The following is a 26,462-nucleotide window of genomic DNA, read 5'->3' on the forward strand; positions in this document are numbered from 1 at the left end:
GGTGCCCCTGTAAAGTACTCTAAATAGGCTGTCCACACAGAGAGACTTTCAGTCCTCTGCAAGGGCTGACAATTGGAACCACCTAGAGCTATGGGTCGGAAACGATTCCACGGCATAGTAATAGTAATAATGGCATTTGTTAAGCGCTTACTATGTGCAAAGCACTGTTCTAAGCGCTGGGGAGGATACAAGGCGATCAGGTTGTCCCACGTGGGGCTCACAGTCTTCATCCCCATTTTCCAGATGAGGTAACTGAGGCACAGAGAAGTTAAGTGACTTGCCCAAGGTCACACAGCTGACAATTGGCAGAGACAGGATTTGAACCCATGACCTGTGACTCCCAAGCCTGTGCTCTTTCCATTGAGCCATGCTGACTTGCCCTAAGACAAGACATAAGTCTTGCCCTAAGACAAGACAAGAGCTCAGTAAGTAGCAGGGCTGAAAAGAGCTGGTTTTCAGGAGGTTGTTCGTGTTGTAGTGTTGGGGGAGGTGTAATGAAACAGGTAATATGAGTTATCTGTTGACATTTGCTAGTCGAGTGTATCTTATATTCAGCATGTTAAAATATCTCTCTTGCTTTCCTAGATTTTACATGCTTTTAATTCAAGGTTTGCAGATAACTGATTATGTGTGCCATCCTGTCTTGGCCAGCATTATTCTAAACTCTCCTCCTTTGTTCTGCTGTGACCTGAAAGGGATTGATGTTGTGGTACCGTACTTTATTTCAGCTCTCGAAACTATTCTGCCCGATAGGTAAGCCCCGTTTTTTTTACATCGGTCTGTAGCGAATGATTGTTTGGCCCCCTTTAGGCTGGGTCATTAGGCCCCCTCTGTCATTTCCTGACCTGGCCCTGTTCGGTGCCCCCCGCCTTGTAAAATTTTTAGGATGGGGTTGGGGTAGAGACAGATTGGAAATCGGAGGGGCCGGGTCTAAGGCCAGAAGGCATAAAACTAACAGATGTACCGAATTTAGGCCATAGACCTTCTATCGCCTTGCCTGTGGAGAGAGACCCAATCCCGTCCCCATTGAATTCAATATCAGAAGTTTGGGAATCGAAAAGCTAGGGGAAAGTGACTGTTTCTTCTCCGTAGGATTAAGGGCTACCCTTTGTATTTAAGATTATTCTGTGGGTGAAGTTAGTAGACCTGTTGAACTATTGACGAAACTCTGTTTTTCAGAGAACTCTCGAAGTTCAAAACCTACATAAATCCAGTAGAACTGAGAAGATCTTCCATTAACATCCTACTTTCCTTGTTGCCACTCCCTCATCACTTTGGCACTGTAAAGTCTGAGGTAATCCCGTTTAAATTAACCTTTCCTTCCCTGATTGGTTGTACACGCTTAATTTGGAGGCTGAGACTTGGTCAGAAATGGGGTATGACATGTATTTTACTGAAATTCTTCCAAGCACTTGCGATGGTGCTTTCTACACACACTAGGCTCTCAGTAAATACAGATAAATGAACTTTTAAAGTGAGGATAATTGAGCTAACAGCATTGGGTGCGCTCAGAGGGCATTGTTTTAGTTGTCATTTGCTTGACCCCCAAATTCTTATTCTTTTGGCTGAGAGCAAATCATGCGAGTCTTATGAATCCGCAACAGACAAAATAAGCTAGGTGGAAGACTTCAGATGGGAAGTTATGGCTGCATCGGTGATTTTTTTTTTTTTTTCCCCCTTCCCAGCCTCAGGCAGCTTTGTTCCCGCTAAAACTGCCCATATAACAAAGTAGCTACCATTAAATTTTATTCATTTCTTCTTCAGGTCGTCCTGGAAGGAAAGTTTAGTAATGACGACGGCTTTTCGAATGATAAACCCGTGACCTTCCTGTCCTTGAAGTTGAGGCTCGTGAATATACTGATAGGAGCTTTGCAAACTGAAACAGACCCCAACAACACCCAAATGATCTTAGGTTTGTTTTCCTTCTTTTTGTGTAGCAAATTGACCCTATGTGCACTCGCCCAAGAAAGCCGATGTCGCTGGAGAGAACTTGAACCCTCAAGTAGACTGCAAGCTCCTTGTGGGCCTGGAACGTGTTTCACTAACTCTGTTGAATTGTACTTTTCCAAGCGCTTAGTATAATGCTCTGCATACAGTAAATACTCAATACACTGAGTATTGATTGAACTGCTAGCTCCAGATGGAGCTGACCAGAATGTGGTTAGTGTGAATGGGGGTCCAAATGGGAGCCCAAACTTGATGACACAGGTGGTTCTTTTGACGCTGACTCCTAATGATTATTTAGGCCAAAGGAAATAAAATAAGTACAAGCAATACATTTTTCAAATGAAAGTGTAGAAGGGATGGGGTTGAGTTATCCTCACCCATGGGAATTCTGATCTCTGTCACTGGCAGGTTTTGGTGACGGATTGGATGTGTGGGACGACTGAAAGAGCAGAGTCGAGGATGACACCAAGGTTGTCGATTAAAACACAGCATTTGTTTTATGGGACCATTTTCTTCCTGTCTACAAGAGGGACATGAAACTAAAGATAAACTTTGAAGAGAAACAAATTGAGATTTTATACATGCATAGAGAGAGTGATAGAGATAGGATCACACCATTCAGCAAACATTAGAGGGATTACCAGGTGCTACAGGCCAAAGAATAAATAAATCGACCATGGGTTCAAAGTAGGCTTTGTTTAGACTGTGGAATGAAACTTAATGAAAACCATTCAGGTCCTGAAGCATAAATATGCCTTCTTGCAGGGAATCTAAGGAAAGTCAGATGTGGGGAAGTCTGGACACTGCTATGGTAGCCTTCAAAATAATCTGCTCTCACTCCTCAGGGACGATTCATATGCATAGAAAGGAAAATTCATTCTTTGAAACAGCACCTCAACCCAGGCTGAACCGGGAAAGTCTTTTTTACATAATAGGACTTCAGTTTACTGTAGCACTTTCTCATCAAACATTCTGGGTCCATTTGGCTAATAAGACTTCAATTTACTGTAGCAATTTCTCATCAAACATCATGGGTCCATTTGGCAGTTTCTCCACTGGTATGTGTTTCTAGAGGAGGCACTGCCAAATTTTATCAAAATAGGAGTGTGGAGCTACCCTTAATACAGCACAACATGTAATATTTGTTTAAAAAACGCTGACATTCTTCCTGTTGCTAAGACTTTTGTTGGTTTTGGTAATGCTTTTCCATGGTCTAAGGTCAAGCCCCTTGTTTTTGGAGAATTGGTTCAGGTTTGGGGTTTTTTTTTGAGGATCATAAAGAATATCTGAAAAAATCATTTTAATTGTCATTCATCTATTTTAGATACTCATTTGAGTTCTGGTAAAAAGAGGGCACACATTCTGTATCCTTCATACAAATTTTTCTTTCTCTGTTTTAGGCGCAATGTTAAATATTGTCCAGGATTCAGCCCTTTTAGAAGCGATTGGCTGTCAGATGGAGATGGTAAGAACATTATTTCCTCTGTCATAATCCCCAGTAGAGAAATGTTGTCTTGGTCAAGTAAATGAATCAGAGGGACAGACTTCTTTGAGTTGTCCTTCCTCCTTCCCCAAATGACTTCCTAAAATGCAACCTTGGGTTTGGTCCAGAAGCACCATGGCATAGTGGATAGAGCACGGGCCTAGGCGTTCGAAGGTAATGGGTTCTAATCCCAGCTCCACCACTTGTCTGCTGTGTGGCCTTGGGCAAATCATTTCACTTCTCTGTGCCTCAGTCACCCCATCTGTAAAATGGGGATTGAGACCGTGAGCCCCACGTGGGACAGGCCGATTTGCTTGTGTCTGCCCCAGCTCTTAGAACGGTGCCTGGCATATAGTAAGCCCTTAACAAACGCCGTAATGATTATTAATTGAAAAAGATATTAGGGGCTCTACTATTACTTTGTGAATGGACTCCACCATGTTACTTTGGTTTCCTTTGGATGGGTGAGCCGCTTCATCTCTTCACACGTTTTGCCCGATGACCTTGACCCCCTCTAGACTGTAAACTCACTGTGGGCAGGGAGCGTGTCTGCCAACTCTGTCTTATCCATAAACGATGGCAGTACAGTGCTCTGCGCACAGCAAGCGCTCCCTAAATACCATCGATTTTGACTTTTGTCAGTGAAATATCAGTGGCTGTACTCTCGCTGAGTCTGTTTCCCATTGACCAGAACGGCGGAGAAAACAACCTGAAGAGTCACAGTCGCACCAACAGCGGCATTAGCTCAGCAAGCGGGGGGAGCACCGAGCCCACGACTCCGGACAGTGAGAGGCCCGCACAAGCTCTCCTGAGGGATTACGGTAAGTATGGTTTGGTCTCTTCCGCTCAAAGCCCTTGAGGATTGCCATTCCTCCCCTCCGTGCCGAGTTCAGTTCTTTGATTTTTGCCTGACTTGCTTCTCCGAGTGTTCCCTCTTAAGCAGAGAGAATATCGGTAAGTCTTTGGTCCCTGGTTCGTTACCTTTTCATCTAACCGGACAAGGGCTGAACTACGCAGAATCGGGCCACATTCCCTTTAAACCTGTTGCTGAGTAAATTTTGTGCGACGGTGCTCTGTCTTACGACACAGCCCACTTAGAGCATATGAGAAAAGGAAATGTGGCTGAGATTGGGTGGGAAACTGCTAGATTTCAGAATTGCACACTTCAAAACTTCCTCGTATTTGAAGCTGTGTTCTGCAGCGAATCGGCTAGCATACCCAGAGTGCACTTTAAACCAAGGGTGGGGAATCATTTCATTATGACTCCATAAAATATACTTGCAAAGTAACCCACCTAACAAAATATTTTCCTTTTACTGTAGTGGGTTGTTTTTTGAGTTTGTGTGTTTGAATTTTTGTGTTTGTGCTACAGTATTGGATATATTGGATCTGTGTGCACTTATTAACTCAGTTTGAAGGGAACCTACATTGTCATTTATACGTGGGTTTGTTGTTTTGTCTTGAGTTCTTCCTTAGCGTAACTTAGTGACCTTAGGTCAGATCCTGTTACTTCTGTAATTTTGCTGCAGATAAGTGAGGCTTCTTTTAAAAGTGTCTGCATACAGCTTCACCCCTAGCCCAATTTAAGTGCTTCCACTTGACTGTAAGGTTTGAATTTTGCATGAAGATGACTTTGTTTTTATTTTGAATGGACTTTTTCCAACACAATTGGCGTATGTTTGAAAATGCATGTCTGCGCGGCTTAAATTTGCACTCAACTTTTCAGCATGTCAGATGTGTAAAAAAAAAAATCTATAAATAGAACTTCTTTCAGTTATAATGTCTTCATTGAAGTACCTCATTTTAAATTACAATTAGTTTAGTACCCGTTTGCATTACTCCTTTATGTGGATCGAGGGTTTCCGATAATTAGAAAACTGTAATGTTTAATGGGACTAGAATAAAAATGTGAATTGAAATTATAAGCAGTTTTTACATTCCTGCCTGCATCCTGGCAGACAGGCTTAAAAGCATCTGTAGCAACTGATTTCAGTAGGAAATCCTAGTAAGTTGTGATGAGAGTGTTCTAAAAAGTTTTGCTAAAATATCAAGTCTGTGTTAGTGTGCTACTTGTATGTCTCTCTTTAATGACCATTCCTTTTTCTGTTGTCACTGCCCTCTTCCCAATAGGATCGACAGGTATAATGTCCCAACACTTTCATTTCTGACTTCAATTTTAGTCTGACTTATTTTTCACAAAATGATAATTCATTTTTCATTCATTTTTAAATTTACAATTGAAAAGGAAAATAGAGAACTTAGTAGTGGCGGGGAGGTGGGGTAATGCTGATTTCCTTACATTTCAAGTGTCTGTGGACCCAGAAAGTTAATGAATTACTTTCTCTGTGGCTTTGACCCACAAAGTTTGATTTTAATAGAAGCTTTGGGGGGATTTTTTCCTTAAAGCACTAAAAATTTGAGCTTTTATTATATAAGCGCCTCCAATATACATACAGGCACGCACATACAGTTCATGGGATACTCCTGTAATGGGTTTCAGCATCCCTTTTGAAACATAGCTGTCTTTAGCTTGTTACCTAAAATGCTTTAGGATTTGAATTTCTAAATTAAATCTTAAATCTTGATGGGAATCTGCTCTGAGGTTATACCGTGGACTAGATGCGTAACACGCTAAAGTGTTGTGCTGGTTAACCTTTGTGAAATTGGCTACAATTCCTCTTCTGGGGCCAATGTGCGATAATGATGTTTCTCGTGCTTATTGTGTCTGCATCAGTTTGTGCCTGTTGGATTGCTTTGCTTATTGTTACTAATGCGTAGTTGTTTTCCCTCCATGTGGTGTGTGGCATTGGGGTTACATCCTAGCTCTTAATACAGATACGGCTGCTGGACTCCTGATACGCAGTATTCACCTGGTTACCCAAAGACTCAACTCTCAGTGGCGGCAGGACATGAGTATTTCTCTGGCTGCTTTAGAGCTCCTTTCTGGCCTGGCCAAGGTAAGAAGCGCAGAGGCCTCATCTCTGCTTAGCACATTCAACCTGCCATTGGTCAAAGGCCGTAAATTATAAAGATCCGCGTTTAGCCCCATGCTTCCTGCATTTTGGCCATTTCTCTGCTGTTGACCGGTTCCCCCCCGGGGGGAGGCAAGCAGGGAGACAGGGTAACTGTGAAAGTCAAACCCTTTCTGTGGCTCGTTAGAAGCTCTGGAGTGGGAAATACGCCATTAGGGAAAATGAGATTGGAGTGGGGTTATCTGTGAATTGAATTTATCTTAAAAATATCCCTGACCCTCGTGGTCACATTCATTCATTCATTCACTTCATTCAGTCGTATTTATTGAGCGCTTACTGTGTGAAGAGCACTGTACTAAGGGCTTGGGAAGTCCAAGTTGGCAACATATAGAGACGGTCCCTACCCAACAACGGGCTCATGGTCTAGAAGGGGGAGACAGACAAGAAGACAAAACATGTGGACAGGTGTCAAGTCGACAGAACAAATAGAATTAAAGCTAGGTGCATATCATTAACAATACATAGAATATTAAATGTGTACAAGTAAACTAAATAGGAGTCACAGATAGTCAAGGGTTGGCTGAATTTAGTCCCTAAAAGATCTTTAAGCAGAAGTGAATCAAACTGACGCTATAATTGAAAGGCATTTCTCATTATAGTTGAGAAGCAGCATAGCCTAGTGGAAAGGGTTAAGGAGTGGAAATCAAAGGGCCTGGGATCTAATCCTGGATCCACCGTTTGTTGTCTGTGTGACCTTGGGCAAGTCACTTCATTTCTCCACACCTGAGTCACCTCATCTGTAAAATAGGGATTAAGACAGTGAGCCCCACGTGGGATGAGGACTGTGTCCCCCTGATTAGTTTGTATCTCCCCTAGCGAGTAGCACAGTGACTGGCGCATAGTAAGTGCCTCATGGATACCATTTAAAAAAAAAAGTCTACAAAGGATACTTGGATTTCTTGTTTAAATCTGCTCTGGCTGTAGGATAAGAGAACTTGGAATCCTAGCGTGACACTCACAGTGCTCCTGCCTTTGTGTGAAATATCCCAGGAGGTCCTCAAGATAAATCATAGTCTATTATCTCAGTTTGTTCTCACAGCATCCCTGAGAGGTAGGGAAGGGCAAGGATCATTAACCTTGTATTTAAGGGATGCGAATTGGTCTGGAAACAAGCCGGCAGACATTCATCTCGCCAAAATCTCTTGTGGGAAAAGGGCATGTATTTCATTTCCTCCTCAAGCAAGATTAGAGTTTGAAGCTGGAAACAACCTTTGTAATTGCCACTTTGACTTTTCGTCCAAAACGGATGGGGTCTGAGCGCTGAGACGGGCCAAGCACCACTCTGCCCTCTGGATATCAAACCCGAATTTGTAACGTACCGTTTTTAAAGTCATTACGCAGGCGCAAGCATGAAGACTTTGCTCCTGGGGTAGCGCTGCCATTCCGAATGATAGCGGAGACTCTCGCGTTACACAAAAATGGGGTGAACTTTGTGCCTGAGCTGCCAGCTAATTTTGTTTTTTCTCCCTCAATGATCTAGGTGAAGGTGACGGTTGACTCATCAGACAGGAAGAGAGCAATCAGTTCAGTGTGTAGCTACATTGTTTACCAGTGCAGTCGGCCTGCCCCGCTTCACTCCAGGGATCTGCACTCCATGATAGTTGCGGCTTTTCAGTGTCTTTGCGTCTGGCTGACGGAGCACCCTGACATGCTGGACGAGAAGGTGAGAAGAGGCGACTTCCTGGCATTGAGTAAACAGAAGACCAAGCGCTTAGTACAGTGTTCTGCACAGGGTAAACCCTCAGTAATTGTCAGTGATTCAAGAGCAGGAGGAAGAGGGAACTCTTGGCTCAAAGGGAAGACAAGCGAGATTTTTGCCATTCAACTAGAATTGCATGGGGGATGTTTGTTCGTAAAGTGAAATTAATTCTTTTTTGACAGGATAGATTTCACGTGCCCTTGAGGGCAATTGAATCTCCTTTTTTAATGGTAATAAAAGTAACGGTAATAATAATAGTATTTGTTAAGTGCTTATACTATGTGCCAGGCACTGTTCTAAACCCTGGGGTAGATATAAGATAAACAGGTTGGACATGATCAATGTCCCACAACAGGACTCACAGTCTTAATCCCCATCTTACAGGTGAGGGAACTGAGGCACAGAAAAGTGAAGTGACTGGCCCAAGGTCACACAGCGTTCATTCATTCATTCAATCGTATTTATTGAGCACTTACTGTGTGCAGAGCACTGTACTAAGCGCTTGGTAAGTACAAGTTGGTAACATATAGAGACGGTCCCTATATAATAATAATAATAATAATAATAATAATGAATGGTTTGCTTTCAACAAAAAAGAAGGGTTAAACCCAGCACAGTGCAATATTTCACTTTAGACGCAAATGCGGGATCTTCAAACGGAAAGAGGTAAACAGCAGAGTGAAATTCTGATTTCCTCTTTCACACAAACGCTAGGCTGCGGTCCTAAAATTCTAATGAATGTGGCTGAACACACCTTTACACTACTCTTTCCAATCAATCGCTTGAAAACGCCCAATGGAATTCAGGGCATTGTAATCCCAAACTTCCGAAGCGTCCATTCCCGGCGGCAGAGCCAGGATTAGAACCCAGGTCCTTTTGACTTCCAGTCTCATGTTCTATCCACTAGGCCATGCTTCTTCCTCCTTGAAATTAAGACCAAAAGGCAGAATGCTTAGAGATGTTACAGACACACGGCTCCTGTGGAGTGGTAACGTGTTGCCTTGCCTGATGTAGCATAAAGACCGGTTTCTGTGCCTTCCCTGGTCAGGTGGCCCTGAGCCTCTTGGCTCCAGCTGGTTCTAGTGCCCAGGCCATGAAGACCCTGGAGGAGGAACTCTGAAAATCATTTTAAATTGACTAGTTTGCGCCTCATCTCATTCACTCATTACATCAACGGCTTGTGCCTGGGGTCAGGATACCATTTGCCTCGTTCGTTTCTTCCCGGGTCTAACATGGTTGTGGCCTCACTGGTTTTTGGTTCATGTGGCATGCATGCCGTGCCATGCACTTTTTCAGTGCCCCTTCCCAAATGTTGAAAAGTAGCGTGGCCTCGTTTTCAGCACGGTCCTGGGAGTCTGAGGACCTGGATTCTGATTCTGGCTCCGCCTCTTATCTGCTCTGTGACTTTGGGGAAGTCAGTTCACTTCTCTGTGCCTCAGTTACCTCATCTGTAAAATGGGGATTAAGACTGAGCCCCATGTGGGACATGGACTGTGTCCAACCTGATTAGCTAACCCAGCACTTTTAGTGCAGTATTTGGCACATAGTAAGTTATGATGGCATTTATTAAGCACTTACTATGTGCAAAGCACTGTTCTAAGCGCTGGGGAGGTTACAAGCTGATCAGGTTGTCCCATGTGGGGCTCACAGTCGTCACCCCCATTTTACAGATGAGGGAACTGAGGCACAGAGAAGTTGTGACTTGCCCAAAGTCACACAGCTGACAAGTGGCGGAGCCAGGATTTGAACCCACAACCTCTGACTCCAAAGCCCGGGCTCTTTCCACTGAGCCACGCTGCTTCTCGTAAGCACTTAACAAATTACCATAAAAGAAAAAACAAAAACTTTTTCCTTGAGGGTTTACTGTCCCTATTTTATTGGGTGTCTCGTGTTTCTTGCAGTGACTCATTCTCCATGCACCTCAGTTTCCCCACTTAGTCTGACGTGGGAGACCTTCAACTTGTTTCCAGAGGATGTGATGAGACTTAGTGAGCTAATGCTTAGAAGTCACTGAGCTCTCCGTGCCGTGAAAGCTTGTACTTTCCCAAGCAATTGTTAAAGTGCTCTGTGCACAATAAGAGCTCAATAAATACCGTTGATTGATTGATTTTTAAAGCTAGTCACTTAGTGTCAGGGCGGAGCAGCAGGGGAACAAGACTGCGATATCTTGTGGAAAACTTTGACATGGAAATTTGGTGCTGGAGAAGGATTGCCAATGACCCTTACAAGTTAATCAGAGTTATCCAAACGATCTTGTTGAAGCGTTGTGGTTCCCAAACATTACCCTGCCAAGAAGGCGCAGACGGTTTTCATCAGGACCAATGACGGAGAAATCGGCCCAGAGTTCCAAATGAAACATCCCCAGTTCCCCCAGCAGCGCTAACACGGGTTACTGTGGAAAATAGAGAGGATGTACTATTTTCACATTGGACATTCCGAATTGTAGCCTATTTTTATGAGCTGTGGCTCATCAAGGGTGCCCATTTTTATTTTGAGGGTGGGGGCTATTTCAAGTAATGGTGGAATGGCTTCTCAAGAAGGCTGGGTTTCCTTTCCAAACAGTGCCAGTAATAGCTCCTTGCTTTCTCCCTTTCTCCCTTTCTCCCGCCTCTGTTTTTTCCCTTTTTCCCCACCCCTTCCTTCCTACTCCTCCTCCCATCTCCTTTTCCTGTCCTCCCCCTTTCTCCCTCCCTCTCTCCATTTCCTTCTACCCTCCACCCCCATCCTCCTCTCCCTTTGCTCCCATCTGCTCCCCACTCTCTTCCTCCTCCTCCCACTACCCAGCTATTCCCTGCTGGATCTTCCTCTTCCCACCTCCTCAGATGATGCCATTCCGGCATCCCGGGTTGCTCTATTGATAGCAGCGATACCTACATGCTTGGAGACAGCACATGACACAGGGAAATGGGTTAGAATTCCAGCATTCCACAGACTCCCAAAGATCTCTGATCAAACTGGCAGGTCCCTGAACTCGGAAAATGAGGTTTTCAAAACCTTAGGGGTGAAATTAGTGGCATCACTCCTCCTAAGGTCTGAATCTTTTATGGGCCGTTTTCTTCATCCCCCCTGAGCATTAGGCAGCAGTGATGCTAGTTATTTGCCTCGTTCTGGTAAAGATACAAGAAATAGTTTTCACCTACAAAGATAATGATTTCAACACCTCCTTGGGCACTATTGTAAAGACAAATATGAGGGATGGTTAGTGGAGTTAACTTTTTAAGCCTTGCAAACCTAGTAAAAGTGCTTCTAATCAAGTACAAATGCGCTTTTGAGAAGTTTTCTGGTAAGGACTCATTTTCCACGTCACCCGATTCACGTTGTGATTTGTGAACTGAACAGTTCCCCTGAGACTCATCTCTCTCCAGAAAGAATCAAGCCAATCCGTCGTCTTTTATCCTTAGGACTGCCTCAGAGAGGTGCTGGAGATTGTGGAATTGGGCATCTCAGGAAGCAAGTCCAAGAGCAGTGAGCAAGAGGTCAAATACAAAGGTGATAAAGAACCAAACCCCGCATCTATGCGAGTGAAAGATGCAGCCGAAGCCACGTTAACATGGTATGTATCCCAGGCGCTTAATCCAGTGTTCAGCAGTGTGTTCAGCTTTATGTTGCTGACTTGTACTTCCCAAGCGCTTAGTACAATGCTCTGCACACAGTAAGCGCTCCATAAATACGATTGAATGAATAAATTCCATTGATTGATTGGGAGCTTAGCATTAGTTGAGAGTGAGAATTCTGGTGCCCAGGTGTGCCCTTTTGTGACACAGTTTGCCACCCTGAGCATCATTACCTGAACCTGGCAATGTCAAAAGGGGTAGTTCCCACCTACTATAGTTTACCAACAAACTAGAAATTTAGCCTTGGCTCTTTTGTTAAGAGCCCTAGTGTACCAGATCAGTGTTTTTCACCCAGAAAAGAGCATTGTGAGGGAAGGTGGCTTGAAACCAAATCTTTTCTCCCCTGCAGTGTGACTGTTGAGGTGACCGAGGGGGCATCTCCTAGCGAGCACCAAAAACACAATTGGTATATTCTAAATATAATAAGCGTGAGAAGTCGGATGAGAGCAATCCCATAGATGTGACTCTGAACAATGTCCCTGAGACTATTAACATGTTCAACAGAAATCAGAGATCCTTCTTGGTTGCAGAAGTGTTCCACCACAGCATACAATCCCCCTGTTTCTTGTCATTGCTAATCAGTCGTTTCTCTGGTGGTAAATTCAGCTGGACAGCTTAAACTCCATTTTTATTACCATGAGTTTGGGACTCCTGTAACTGAGAATGTGCGTACTAGATCTTTACATTAGATCTGGCAGAGCTTCATCCGGAACTGAAGTAGATGGGAAATATTTCAGGCTACAGTTATGACGGAACACATTGAATGTTAGAATCCGTGGAACTGGAAGATGCAAGAACTTTTTTTTTTTTTTTAATCAAACTGGGTTTGGAGAGGTTGGTTGGTCCTGAAAGGGATTTTAAATGAGAGGGTGAGAAAATGGCTATGTATAGGAGAGGATGAAGATGCCTGCTTTGCGAAGTGCGAATCATCTTTCTCTCTCTGCCTTTCAGCATCATGCAGCTACTTGGGGCATTTCCTTCACCCAGTGGCCCGGCCTCTCCGTGTAGCCTGGTGAATGAAACAACTTTAATCAAATACTCCCGCCTGCCTTCTGTAAACAAGCATAGCTTCCGCTACTTCGTCCTGGACAACAGTGTCATCCTCGCAATGCTGGAGCAACCTCTAGGAAATGAGCAGAGTCAGTATTGTCATTTGATAATCTCTTAACGGGAGTTAATCAGAGCAAGATACCCTGGGCTAGTAAAACAGACATACCCCTTACTTCGTTTCAAACCTCCTGTCCCCAGTTTCCAGGTTTTCGCCCCCCTCGAGCAATGAGAACAGGCCGAGAAAGATGAAAAAGAAGAAGGAGCTTTTGGTTTTCTTCATGGGGAAGCAGCTTCCGCCAAATGAGAATATCTTGCATACCTTATGTGTTTGAGAATGAAATGTGGCGGGGCGGTAAGGAAGGAAAAGAGTAGTAGGACAAACGGAATATTTCTAAGGAACAAGAAAACTAGCATTTTGAAACAGGGGTTAGGAAGTAGCTGGAGCAGAAGAGGAAGGTTTTAAAACAAAATAATAGGACTGAAGTTGGGAAGCAGCATGGCTTAGCGGATAGAGCACGAGCCTAGGAGTCAGAAGGACCTGGGTTCTAATCCAGGCTCTGCCACGTGTCTGCTGTGTGACTTCGGGCAAGCCACTTGACTTCCCTGTGTCTGTTACTTCATCTGTAAAATGGGGATTAAGACCGTGAGCCCCATGCGGGACAGGGACTGTGTCCAACCTGATTAGCTTGTATCTGTTGCCACGGTTAGTACAACGCCTGCCACGTAGTAAGCGTTTGACAAGTACCATAAAAAAAAAATTAAGGGATGTGGTTAAGGGAGTAGGTGGAAGGGCTAAAACTTTGCAACGGGAGACAGTTCTTCGAGACCTGTGAAAAGAAGAGGTGACGGTGGTTGGCGAGACTCAGGCGGGGAGTACTGAGAGGCCCTGAGAAGTCAGCGTGGTAAGCCAGAGTGTCAGGGAAATCTGAATTAGTTCTGCAGGCTGGGGAGAGCCGATGTGAATGTGCAGTGCCTATTCTTCCTCGGGCGAAACTCGTCACTTCACACGCACGATCAGGAAAGAGGGTTGAGGTACTCTGCTGCTGAAACTGCCAGGTTAACTGCCTCAGAAGAGCAAGGCAAATGCTTCCAGGCTGTTGGAGGAGTCTCGGTTAATCTCGAAAGAGCTGAAGAGCAAGCGCCTCAAAAGCAATTAAGAACAGTAAGGAGACCCGTAGATGGTTGGCTTTACGTTGTTTTTTTATTTATTATTTTTTTAACCATTTATCTTACTGTATGGGCGGAGCACTGTATTGGGCGCTTGGCAGCGTACAATAAAAGACACGGTCCCACCCCTCGAAGGGCTTTTACAACCTAATGGATCCTTAGATTAAACGTTTGAGTGGGAAAGAGGGGTAGCAGGAGAAGCTGTGGTTTAAGGGGAGCCACGCGTCATGTAGCGAAGAAGTGTTGGCTGTGTCAGCTTGACCACTGCTGATAATAATAATAATAATAATAATAATGACATTTATTGAGCGCTTATTATGTACAAAGCACTGTTCTAAGTGCTGGGGAGGTTACAAGGTGATTAAATTGTCCCACGGGGGGCTCCCAGTCTTAATCCCCCATTTTACAGGTGAAGTAACTGAGGCTCAGAGAAGTGAAGTGACTTGCCCAAAGTCACACAGCTGACAAGTGGCGGAGCCGGGATTTGAACCCATGACCTCTGACTCCAAAGCCCGGGCTCTTTCCACTGAGCCACGCTGCTGTGCTGATCAAGGCACAGAGCACAGTTGAAGGAAGGGGTGGGGGTTATTGGGAAGTGGGTGGGGTTGTGGAGAAAGGCATATCTGACTGGAAACCAGCAGAAGAACTGGGAGAAGCAGAGTGGCCTAGTGGCTCGAACCCGGGCCTGGGAGTGAGAAGGACCTGGGTTCTAATCCTGAATCTGCCACTTGTCTGCTCCGTGACCTAGAGTAAGTCACTTCACTTCTCTGTGTCTCAGAAGAAGTGGGGATTAAGACCGTGAGCCCCAGGTGGGACAGGGACTGTGCCCAACTTGATTAGTTCGTATCTACCCCAGTGCTTAGCACAGTGCCTGCCAAATGGTAAACACTTAACAGATATCGTTAAAGAAAACCCAGGAATTTGGAGCATTGATTGTATTTCCTTAAAGCGAAGGAGAAATAGGGTGAAGATTGTAGTACTGCTGTAGGTTTAACAAGGTTATGTTTTATGGGTTCAGTCATTTATTGAGCACTTACTGTTTGCAGAGCACTGTACTAAGCTCTTGGGAGAGTAAAATATAAACACACACACATTCCCAGTATTTGCTATAAAGTAATTGACTATACTGTCTAGACTGTGAGCCCACTGTTGGGTAGGGATTGTCTCTATATGTTGCCAACTTGTACTTCCCAAGTGGTTAGTACAGTGCTCTGCACACAGTAAGCGCTCAATAAATACGATTGAATGAATGAATATAAAGCATTCCCCTAAATAAAAAGCTTAAAAGCTTGAACCCCTAACTTCAGTTTGGGTTAGTTCTCTACCTTAAGAGTTTTAAGGGAAAAGTCCCTCGCCTATGCTCAGAAACCTTTGACTGTGTTTACCTAGATGACTCTTTCCCGTCCGTCACTGTGTTGATCCGTGGAATGTCTGGAAGACTCGCCTGGGCTCAACAACTCTGCCTTTTACCGAGAGGAGCGAAAGCTAATCAGAAGGTACGCGGGGTGGCAACGGTGTGCCTGTTTACATTGTAGAGTCATTCGTTGTTATCCAGGGAAAATGTCCTATTACGGCTAATCTATTGCAAGATCAGACGTTGGGACTCGTTTACTCACAGTTGCGGCACTTTATATTTGCGGAGGGCTCTGTATTCATTTATTTTTAAATGAGTAATTCAGCAAGGTAATTTCAGTTGTATATTGGGATTTCATTAAGGTTAAGAAAGCATCTCACAGAATTAGCATATGTGAAAGAAGCACGTTTAACATCCTAAACATGACTGAAATGAGCAGAATCACAGCAGCCTTTTCTTCCCTGCCAGGGGTTGGGAGGGACTTCATGCTTTTCTCGGCCTGCCTAGCAAGGGAGAGATCCAGTCAGTCAATCAGTTGTATTTATTGAGTGCTAACCATGTGCAGGGCACTGTACTAAGTGCTTAGAAGAGTACAGTTTAACAGAGTTGGTTGACACGTTCCCTTGCACACGAGTTTACAGTCTAGTGAGACGGACATTAAATAAATTAGATATGGACAGAAGTGCTGTGGGACTGAGGGGTAAGTGGAGCAAATTTAACGAACCTGAGGAATAGCATAAGCAAAGTCCCAGGAGCATTCAGCCATTCGTTCAGTCAGTCATATTTAACGAGAGCTTACTGTGTGCAGAACACTCTAGTAAGTGCTTGGGAAAGTACAGTACAACAATAAATTGAGCATTCTTAGGCCGTTCCCCGTGGTTCCTCCAGGAAGCCAACACGCCATTAAATCCTGGATGCCAGAACTGCCGTGAGCTTTGCAGTAGAAGGTTTAGATTGACAAGATGGGTTTAAATTGGCAAGCAGGCCTCGGTGATTTATAAAACACGGGGGAGAACTTGGCCAGTGAAAGCACTAGATTCTTCCGTCCCAGATTGCTTCCTCTTGAGTGGATCACTAGAATAGTAGGAGGCAAAGAGCCACGCATTGTGCAGAATCACAAATCGCCACTCGTCTTTAAATCAGCTATTCAATCAGTGGTATTTATTGAGCACTTATTTGGTGCAGAGCACTGTTCTGAGCACTTGGGAGAGTACAATAGAAATTTGCAGGCACATTCCCTGCCTATAGTAAGCTTACAGTCTAGAGGGGGAGACCGACTCTAATGCCAACTGCCCCAGCCTCCAGAATCCTTTTCTTTCCCTTAGGAGGAAAATGGAGCCTATGGAGTGCTTTTTCACATGTCCAGCACGGGTGCTCTTCTAGCGGAAGGTGGCTGGAGAGCCTAGCACGGTTCTGACACCCCCTCTCCAGGTCCAGTTTTAACCCGATGCTACGTGATAGGTGCGGGAGCAAGCCTCACCTGATGACACTCAAAGACCCAACCTGACATCCCTAATACCATCTCCTCCTCCCCACCCCACATCTTCTCCTCCCTTCACTAGACTAGCCTGATGCCCACTTGCCCACCAATGCTTTACTTTTTCCACCTTTTCCATTTTCCTCCTCCTAGCAGTCAATTAATGGAATTTTCTGAGCACTTGCTGCATGCAGCGCCCTGTGCTTCAGAGTGTACAATACAACTGAGTTGGTAGATACATTCCCTTCCCATAGCGAGTTCCTTCCAGAGCCTGTACTTCAGGGTATCTCAAGCTTTAGTTTGGTAACATTTTCAGCCATCAGTTGTATTTTTTGAGTGCTTACTGAGTGCAGAGCACTGTTCTAAGCATTTGGTAGGGTACAATATAACAATATAACAGACACGTTCCCTGCGTACGGTCTAGGGAGGGGACAGTAATATAAATAAATTATGGATATGTGCTTAAGCACCATGGGGGTGTGGTCGCGGGGATGAATAAAGGGAACAAATCAGGGCATCACAGAAGGGAGTGGGATAAAAGGAAATGAGGGCTTGGGGAGGGCCTCTTGGAGGAGATGGGCCTTCAGTAAGGCTTTGAAGGTGGGGAGAGATCTCGGATATGAAGGAGGGCACTCCAGGCCAGAGTCAGGACATGGCAAAAAGGTAAGCGGCGAGATAGGATCGAGGTACTGTGAGACTTGACTTTAAAGGAGCAAAGTATTCGGGCTGGGTTGTAGTAGAAGAGCAGTGAAGTGAGATAGGAGTGGGCAAGATGATTGAGTGCTTTAAAGCCGATGGTAAGGAGTTTCTGTTTGATGCGGAGGTGGCTGGGCAACCACTGGACGCTCTTGAGAAGTGGGGAAACGTGGCCAGAACATTTTTGTAGGAAAATGATCCGGGCAGCAGAGTGAGGTACGGATTGGAGTGGAGAGTTCAGCAAGGAGGCTGATAAAGTAATCAGGGCAGGATAGGGTAAGCTCTTGGATTAAAGCAAGGCTTTTTTTCTCCAACGGGCCTTCAGAAGTCAAGGCAGGGCCAATCATGCATGTGAGGACTCTAAAAGAGAGAGGCGGGCTTCCTTCCTTCTACTTCTTCCTTCTTCATTCCTTCTATGTGCACCATGAAGACAAATAGATTCTCAGGAGGAGGACAAAGCCGCATAAATAAACGGACTTCTCTTCCCTCCCTTTCACCTCTTCAAATCAATGGAGGCTCCTCATGTGGGAGATATAATGGTGACCGGGTCAAGGCTCAGTCAGATGGCGGATGTCACTGGAGGAATCAAGTAACACCAGCTGGAAGAGACCTTCTGGTGACTAATGGTCCCCTGATCTAATAGCCCCCCATAGCTGGGGATATTCGCAGGCAGAAAGATGACGGTGGGCATCTTAATTGCAATTCCTGGTACACGTGAGCAGCCCGGTGGCCTTTGAGTGCCACAATTTATCCAGTCTCTGTAATTATTTCAGGTTTTCCTGTAATAGCTCAAGAATGTCAGTTCATTTTCGGTGGCTTTGCCATCCCCACTCACCCCTCTAGGCACAGCAGACTTTCACATCTCCGCAGAAAAGCAGCTTCAGATTCACGCTGCCATCCTCACTGCAGTCCAGGAGCTTTCTTGGATAGTATCTGCGTTTCTTTACCCCTCCCAGGGAGTTTCACACTTCGCAGCGAGTGTCCTCTCTGTTTGCAAGTCACAGAAATGTCTAGTTGCATTGGATCAGCTATGTTCCTTAGGGACTCTTTTTCCAGAATCAGCCTCACACCTCCTTGCTCTTCTGCAGCTCTGATGTTGATTGCAGTTGCTTCCCCGCTTAACAAATAGTGACACAAACTTTGACAGCATTGGCATTGCTGGAGTATCTGTTTGGAACACTTAGTTGATCCCTATCTCTTTGGCAATTTCTTAGGCCTTTTATTTCCAAAAAATACCTGATATGGGGATGGCATCAATTCCAGGCTTTCAAACCCACTCAGTTAGATTTCTGTGGTGGATTTCAGGGGTAGATTTCACGCTCCTCCTCTGTTACTGATTTCACTTCCCTCTGCTGCTTAATGTTTGTCCAGGTTTCTGAGGCACATACATAGAGTTAATAAAGGAATTCTGACTCTCTTTCCTATTGGGTTTTCAATTCAGTCAGTTGGGGGAGGTGGCCAGATGACTCTTGTAAAGATGACAGTTTCTTTTTTCCCTTTATCTCGTATTTCACCACAGTGTTCAGTTTGACAGTGGACTGCAGTTATCTAACCTTCATGATCGACAGAACCAACTAGTGACACTTTGGGGACATTTGGGTCAAATTAAACAATTTCTGTCATTTGCTCTCATTTTTTTTTCTATCTAGGATTAGTGCTGGCAAGGTTCCTATGGCACTCTGTGCTACTTCCGAAGCTACTTTTGTGTTGTAGGGAGATGAGCCTCTAAAACCCACCACGTCTAACTGTCCGAGCAATTTTCCCATGCCGTATTTTAACAATAATACTGTTGGACAGTTAGGGAACATTTTGGTTTCTGTCCTCTATTGAACATGAACTTCATGGTAAATATTTTCAAATCTTTAGAATGAGGTGTTCCAAAGAGAAATTTGCTGTATTATTATTATTATTATTAATCATATTTATTGAGCACTTAGCTGAGTGCAAAGCTCTCTACTAAGCACTTGAGAGGGTACAATATAACATCAAACACATTCCCTGCCCACAACAAACACAGTCTAGAGGGAGAGACAGACATTAAAATAAATAAAAAGATAAATAAACTACAGGTATATACAAAGAAGAGCAAGTGGATAGTCAAGAGCAAGTGGTTCAACTGAGTTTTTACCAAAGACACAGTAAAATGACCCGAATTATCATTTGACATGCAGAATTTGTACTCTGGATTGTAAATTTGTCCTCTTCATTTTAACAGCTCTTTCTGCCAGAACCTCGCCCGGTTCCCAAAAACAATGTTGGACTTAAGTATAGTGTGAAGCATCGGCCATTTCCAGAAGAGGTGGACAAGATTCCTTTTGTAAAAGCTGATCTGAGCATTCCAGACCTGCATGAAATTGTTAACGAGGAAGTAAGATGAGAGTTTTCAGCCTTTCGTTATTTCCTGTGCGTGGTGCATAGCTGCATCCTGAAACTCATTTGGTATATTGCATACTGGGTAGAATGTACCAATTGACCCGCTTTCTAGTTCCAAGTATTTTCGCTGTTAATGATCTGAACGAGTTTGGCTCTGGAGTGCTCCTGAAAGAATCACATTCATTCAGTTGAAAATGTTTGATGCTTTTCAGCTGGAAGACAGACATGAGAAACTGAGGAACGACATGTCGCAGCAGATAGCGTACGAAATCGCCCTCGATCAGCAAAGCGAAGAGGAGTGGCGAAAGAAGAGCTTCCCTGATCCGATTACTGATTGTAAGCCCCCACCTCCTGCCCAGGAGTTCCAAACAGCACGCCTTTTCCTCTCACACTTTGGATTTTTGTCCTTAGAGGCATTAAAGGTAACTCTGGCGAAAACGCTTTTCTCCCAAGAGCCTTATGCTCTGTTGTCTTCCCTTAGTGGTGAAGCCAAAGAATTGTATTGAGTTTTCATTGAATTTCATTTTTGCAACCAACTCTGTGCCAGCGGGGATCGTGAATGTCACTGGGAGGCGCCCCCAAAAATCTCAGTTTAAACATTAATTTCAGTCTCCTCCAGCTTCCAAGTTTTTGGCCAAAGCATTTAACACCATGAGCGCTTTGAGATTCACCTCCTCCCTTCCCTCGCCCTCTAAAGGATCTGCTAATAAGTAGAGGAAAGGCCTAAAAACCAGTAGCTGAGACCAAAAAAGAAATGATGCCACGGGCATGAGAAACCTTCCCTGGAGAAGCAAGAGTTGACCAAAACGTCACATATATACTATGCTTGGCACATAGTAAGTGCTTAACAAATATCGCCAGTATTATAAGAGGACATTTTTATAAAAATATACAGCTTTAGGTTCTGCTTCTCTGACGTCGGGAGCTCAAACCTGTTGCTAACTTCCTTCAGACGTAATCAGTCAATAAGTCATTGGTATTTGAGTGCTGGCAGTGTGTAGAGCACTGTATTAAGCGCTTGGTAGAGAACAGTACAACGGAGTTGGAAGGCACATTCCTTGCCCACAAGGCGTCTACAGTCTAGAGGGGGAGGCAGACGTAAATAAATGTATTCTTGATACGTATATAAGTGCTGCGGGCCTGTGTGGAGTGGGGTCGACCCCTGAGGGACTTAGTGGCTGTGGAGACAATATCAAGTGCCAGATTGTGGTCAGTATCAACGAGCAAATACCACAATTATCATTATCGTGTGCCAGAACAATTGAAGGTGGAGGTGGGTTTTGAAGAAGCCCCCTGCTCCTCATCACTAGTCATGAAGTGGCTTCTCGGTAGGAGGAAAAGAAAGTGGCAGGGGCTTGTAGCAGGATTTGTCAGTTGCTGTTTGTGCCTTCTTCCCCTCTTCTTCTTTGGTTAAACTATCCTCTTAGGCCGTGAGATCTAAAAAACACGTCTAGATAGGGTCCTTGCCCTGACGGCATTCATAAAGGTTGCCTTGCATGGTCCCAGGCGCCCTAACCGGAATTATTATTTATTTTTTCAGTGGTATTTTTTAAGCACTTAGTGTGCTCCAGATATAGTTCCAAGCACTGGGGTAGATGCAGGGTAATCAGGTTGGACACAGTCCGTGACCCACCTGGGGCTCACAGTTTAATCCCTGTTTTACAGACAAGGGAACTGAGGCCCAGAAAGCTGAGGTGACTTGCCCAAAGTCACACAGCAAACAAGTGGCGGAGCTAGAATCAGAATCCAAGTCCTTCTGACTCCCAAGCCTGTGCTTTATCCATTAGGTCACGCAGCTTCTCTTACTGTTATTGTTATCATTATGGTATTTAAGTGCTTACTATGTGTCAGGTGCTGTACTAAATTCTGGGGTCGATACAAGGTAATCAGGTGGGATACAGTCCCTTTCCCACATGGGGCTCACAGTGTAAATAGGAGGGAGAACGGGGATTTGAATGTTGTTGTAAAGCTGCAGCTACAGCCCTGAAAAGCGTGACGGAACCGTCTCAAAGTGGCTGGCATAGGGAAGAGGATGTTGGGGAGGGAAATTGGGCAAGAGGTGGAGGGTTTTTTGGATGGTATTTATAAAATGCATGCTAATTTGTGAAGATGACCAATCCCTGTCCCGCATGGGCGTTTCAGTCCAAGTTAAGGAGAGTCGGTACCTTATCCTCAGTTTTTAGGCATAAGAGGTTAAGTGACTTGTCCAGAGCAGGTCAGAGCAAAGCTGGGATTAGAAACCACGCCTCCTGACTCCCAATCCTATGTTCTCTCCACCAAGTGACAGTGATTGGTTAAACCTTTCTTCTCCCCTGTCAGTTTTAAATGATGATGGTATCTTTTAAGCACTTACTATGTGCAAAGCACTGTTCTAAGCACTGAATAATACAGCCCCAAGACTAGAGACTGAGGGAAGATCAGCCTCCCCTCAACTCCCTTCCCAATGGGACTGGGGTTATGTCTGTTTTTACTGGAGAATTCAATAAAATCGACTTAATGCCTCACCTTGATATAGCTCTAGAGTTTGGCTTCCCTTAGCCCTTTCCCTGATATTCAGCTGTTATCCCTTAGAGGGCCTTTTTTTATTTTAATGGTATTTGTTAAGAGCTTACTATGCGTCAAACACTGTTCTAAGCACTGGGGTAGGTACAAGTTAAGTCGGACACAGTCCCTGTCCCACATGGGGCTAACAGTCCTGTTGATGGTTTTATGGATTCACTTCCTGTACAATTTGGACAACTCCTCTGTTTCTCAGAAACCTTGAGGTCAGCAACATCCTCTTAAACGGAGCCAATATTGGAATCCTGTTATTGTTCCATACGTTCCCAAGAGATTGCTTCTGGCTCAGATACCTAGGAGAGGCTCCCATTTTTGTAACTCAAAAGTTAGCTGAGAGATTTAATGTAAATTAAAAAATAGTTGGTTGAAAATAAGTGGGGAATTATAGTCGTGAGATTGACATTTTTCAGAAATGTGTAAGCAAGTGAAAACTAGTAACATTTAAAGTGTGCTTGTGATTGTTACAAAGGAAAAATGTATAGGAATTCACGTGGAGCAAGTAAACGCTTAAAACAGTATCAGTAGATTCTAGGCTCTAAGAAGAGTTTAAGAAGAGTTCTGTGCTGCTCGGACATTGAAGAGGTGTGGGTGGTACAGGGAAATAAAGAAAGTTAACTCGGAAAACTCTTCTCTTCTTGCATAGGAACCTACAAATAGCCGTCTACCTCCTCACCTTATTGCACTTGACTCCACGCTCTCTGGGTTTTTTGATGATATTGGCTATCTGGATCTCTTGCCATGTCGTCCTTTCGATACCGTTTTTATATTCTACATGAAAGCAGGCCAGAAGACAAGCCAAGAGGTAAGAGTTCTGGATTTGTTGGAATTTTACACAAACAGCGATCTAGCCCTTTTTCTCAAAGTCTTATGGGCAGTCATTTGCCTATAAATTATCACCCTGGTGGCACTTCCTTGATTGAAATCGCCCTTTTAATCACATTACTCCTAACTACTGTCTCTCCCAGTCTTTCCTCCTCACCCTCCCAGTCCTCTTCTGAGACCCGCTTCCCAGCCTAGTTCCTCCTCATGTGCACAACCTCCCCGGGGCCAGGCGAGAGATCCCAGAGTGAGGGTTGGGGCTGAAACAGCAATCTGCGGGTGGTTCTCCAGGATCAGAGATTGTCGGCTATCCTGGTCGTTCTGTGGTCTTAGCGTATTCAGCCTTCGGTGGCCAGAGGGGAAAGTGGGTGGCAGAAGGGTGGTGTGAGCAGACTGAGATGACCATAGTTTACACAGGCGTGGACTTAGGGCCTGGCAGAGGCTGGCAGCTGGCTGCGAGCTACAGGGGGCTGCAGGTTAGACTAAGAGTAGTGGAGAAACCCGAAGGCAGTTTCAGAGACGGCCAACGGGGTCTGTTTGGAGGATGTGATGAGGGGAGCAAGCACACAAGCGGTAGGGGAGGAGCGAAGCAGTGTTGATCAACCGCAGTGATTGATGCGACAGGTCTGTCATTGAGTCCTTGCATGGAGGGACAGCCATTTCCTCCGCAAATGAATTACATTCGTCGATGTAACCAAACACCAGCTGTTCAAGAAAATTATAGATGGGTGACGGCTTGTAGCAGGCCCCAAATCCCGTACTCTTTTTCCCCCATTTAACCTTCATACCAAGTCTCTAGGTACATCTGTGCAAGTGAAGTTTTTCACTTTTGCGTATGGAGCAGGGGAATAGGTTCGGTAATTTTTCTGCAGTGAAAGCACAGTGTGCATGAAATGCGTTTCAATCAGGTGTATTTCCCAACTGTAGTAAAATATTCTTCTAGACTGTGAGCCCACTGTTGGGTAGGGACCGTCTCTATATGTTGCCAACTTGTACTTCCCAAGCACTTAGTACAGTGCTCTGCACACAGTAAGCGCTCAATACAATTGAATGAATGATTGAATATGTTTTTGAGAAACTAGTCTTGACCCATTCTTGCCCACCTCCAGCTGCTCAGATGAAATCATATTCTACAGAGCCAGTTACACATACCTTTTTATATTTTATTTCTGAAGACTGTTGAAGTTGGTAGAGCCATGTGGCAAAAACTTCAGAGACCAAACAGTAAGATAAATTCATTCAGTCGTATTTATTGAGCGCTTACTACTGTGTGCAGAGCACTGTAAAATCACTGAACTCCTAACATGAGCAGTTATCATTATTGTGCCTGTTCTCTTAATACTCCTCAAATTAAAAAAACATAAAATCCAAAAGAAAAATGCAGTTCCATTGGTTCTGTTGATGGTTTTTGAGTGACCCCGCTTTTAGTAGCGCACGTGAGTGATGTTTTTTGTAAAGACTAGTGTTGGTATGAGGCATGTATCCTTAGCCACGTTAGCTTTCAAGAAGATGCTAGGTATGAAACCCTTATTCGAATTATGCTGTCTCAACCCAGATGGTGGTCCCAAAATCTTTCAAGGTATAGGATCTTGACTTGGCGCATTAAACGTGACCGTGAAATATGGCAGTGCAGAGCCTGGCCTTCAAAAGCATGTTTCCAACCCATGAGTCTGCTTCTGTTTTTGTCTTGCCTTGAATGTGCTTGTAGTACTTCGATATCTGTTCTTTTGCCTCTTAGGAGGCAGGGAATTCAAAGGCATAAAAAAGAAAGATCTGAAACACGAAAGAGGAAGCCACAAAGAGTAGCAATTAGGCCATATTACGAAGGAGAACAAAGAAATAGTGAAGGCTTGTAGGAGTCAGAGTAGAAAAGGCCTAAATGAAACGAAGCGGTACTTGATTCAGAGAAACTGAAAGTCTTCTTTAAATATAGTGGGAGCAAGAGAAATGCAAGAAAATCTTAAAAGCAGGTCTTGGCTGCTGGGGACACTGCCAGGGTAGATTGGGAGCCCAGGACAAACTAGATGTAACATCACTTTCAGGGAGGAGTGTCACCTGGGTCCATATACAACTTTTTGGCTGTCCAGAAGGACAGTCATATGACCACGTACCACGTAGTCCCTCATGAAGCGAAGCCCAAACTACTTCTGAGATATCTTGCGTTCACTTCCTGTCCATCGCAGATCCTCTCTCCATCCCCCTCTCCACCCCAACTGTCCAGAGTCTGGGACGCCCCTCAGACAAAGCAGGGGTCAGCCCCAGGGAGGGGATATTCCAGGGATTTCCAGCTCTGACAGTGTTCTTCTAGGAACTGACCGAAGCCCAAGGGTTCCCTTGGGAACCTTGAGGGGAAAGGTGACTAAAAATGGTAGTGGGACAAGAAATTCCTCGAGTAAGGTGGGCAGCATTAGGCCCTTGCCCCTCAAATCCAAATTGGTTGTGACCCATCTTCAGGAGTGTGATCCTGGGATAAGTTATCCTTACCCCTCTCCCCAAGAGCAACTGGTCCTGGAGGAGATCTAGGTTCAGAAACCCCTTGAATGAGCAAAAACCCCTATGGAGACCAGGTCAGCCCTCCAGATTCTTGAGGGAGCTCCAATGTCTGCCCTGTTTAAGGTTTGGGGGGCAGGTGGGTACAGTGGCACTGCTTTGCCCGTTGCGTGGTCTCCACGGACTGTCAAGACATACCCAGTCACACCTCTCTGGGAGTCCTGAGCTAGTCTCAGAGCAGCTTCTCAAGGCTTCCTTTATATCAGCAAGGCTCAGGGAACACACTCTTCGAAACCCCCTGAGTTTCAAAATCTGAGGGAGGGAGATCAGGTAGAACCGGCCCTCCCAACTCTCAGTCCTGTGTTATTCCCATTCCCTCACTCAGAGCCAGGATTTTCAACCTTTGTTGGAAACTGGGCTCTTAATGTTTCACCCCTTTCCTACCTTCTGCTCTTGGACCTCACTCCTGCAACAAATTTCCCCTCATTCAGACCCCAACACTTACACAAACAGAAAAACGGCCCTCTTGGCGAAACAGAGAACAAGTAACGAAAGAAAGCATCTCTGTCTTTCCCCCAAGTCCGGGGCACTGAACAAACCCTTCTCCTCTCCATTACTTTTTGAGTACCTAAAATCCTCATGTCTGCCATAATGGCCTTGTTTTCTCCAGTCCCTAGATGTACCCCCGGGGAATTTTGAACC

The 26,462-nt window shown here is 44.7% G+C and overlaps 1 protein-coding gene across 4 annotated transcripts in view; it reads left to right on the plus strand.

The window, feature by feature from the left end:
• The window catches only part of RALGAPB (Ral GTPase activating protein non-catalytic subunit beta), a 105,744-nt gene that overhangs the window by 62,472 nt on the left and 16,810 nt on the right, over positions 1-26,462 (plus strand). For 2 of the 4 annotated variants that reach the window (XM_038750617.1, XM_038750618.1), the window contains 14 exons: positions 586-753; positions 1,180-1,294; positions 1,765-1,912; positions 3,348-3,412; positions 4,122-4,251; positions 5,561-5,569; positions 6,254-6,387; positions 7,943-8,125; positions 11,563-11,714; positions 12,727-12,914; positions 15,382-15,488; positions 19,735-19,887; positions 20,105-20,314; positions 23,095-23,253. In XM_038750617.1, coding sequence (XP_038606545.1) covers positions 586-753; positions 1,180-1,294; positions 1,765-1,912; positions 3,348-3,412; positions 4,122-4,251; positions 5,561-5,569; positions 6,254-6,387; positions 7,943-8,125; positions 11,563-11,714; positions 12,727-12,914; positions 15,382-15,488; positions 19,735-19,887; positions 20,105-20,314; positions 23,095-23,253 — 1,921 coding nt within the window. The remainder of the gene's footprint in view (positions 1-585; positions 754-1,179; positions 1,295-1,764; positions 1,913-3,347; positions 3,413-4,121; positions 4,252-5,560; positions 5,570-6,253; positions 6,388-7,942; positions 8,126-11,562; positions 11,715-12,726; positions 12,915-15,381; positions 15,489-19,734; positions 19,888-20,104; positions 20,315-23,094; positions 23,254-26,462) is intronic. The other 2 variants (XM_038750619.1, XM_038750620.1) reach the window with 2 other exon arrangements.

This window comes from Tachyglossus aculeatus, chromosome 8, assembly GCF_015852505.1.
Source record: "Tachyglossus aculeatus isolate mTacAcu1 chromosome 8, mTacAcu1.pri, whole genome shotgun sequence".
Classification (NCBI taxonomy): domain Eukaryota; kingdom Metazoa; phylum Chordata; class Mammalia; order Monotremata; family Tachyglossidae; genus Tachyglossus; species Tachyglossus aculeatus.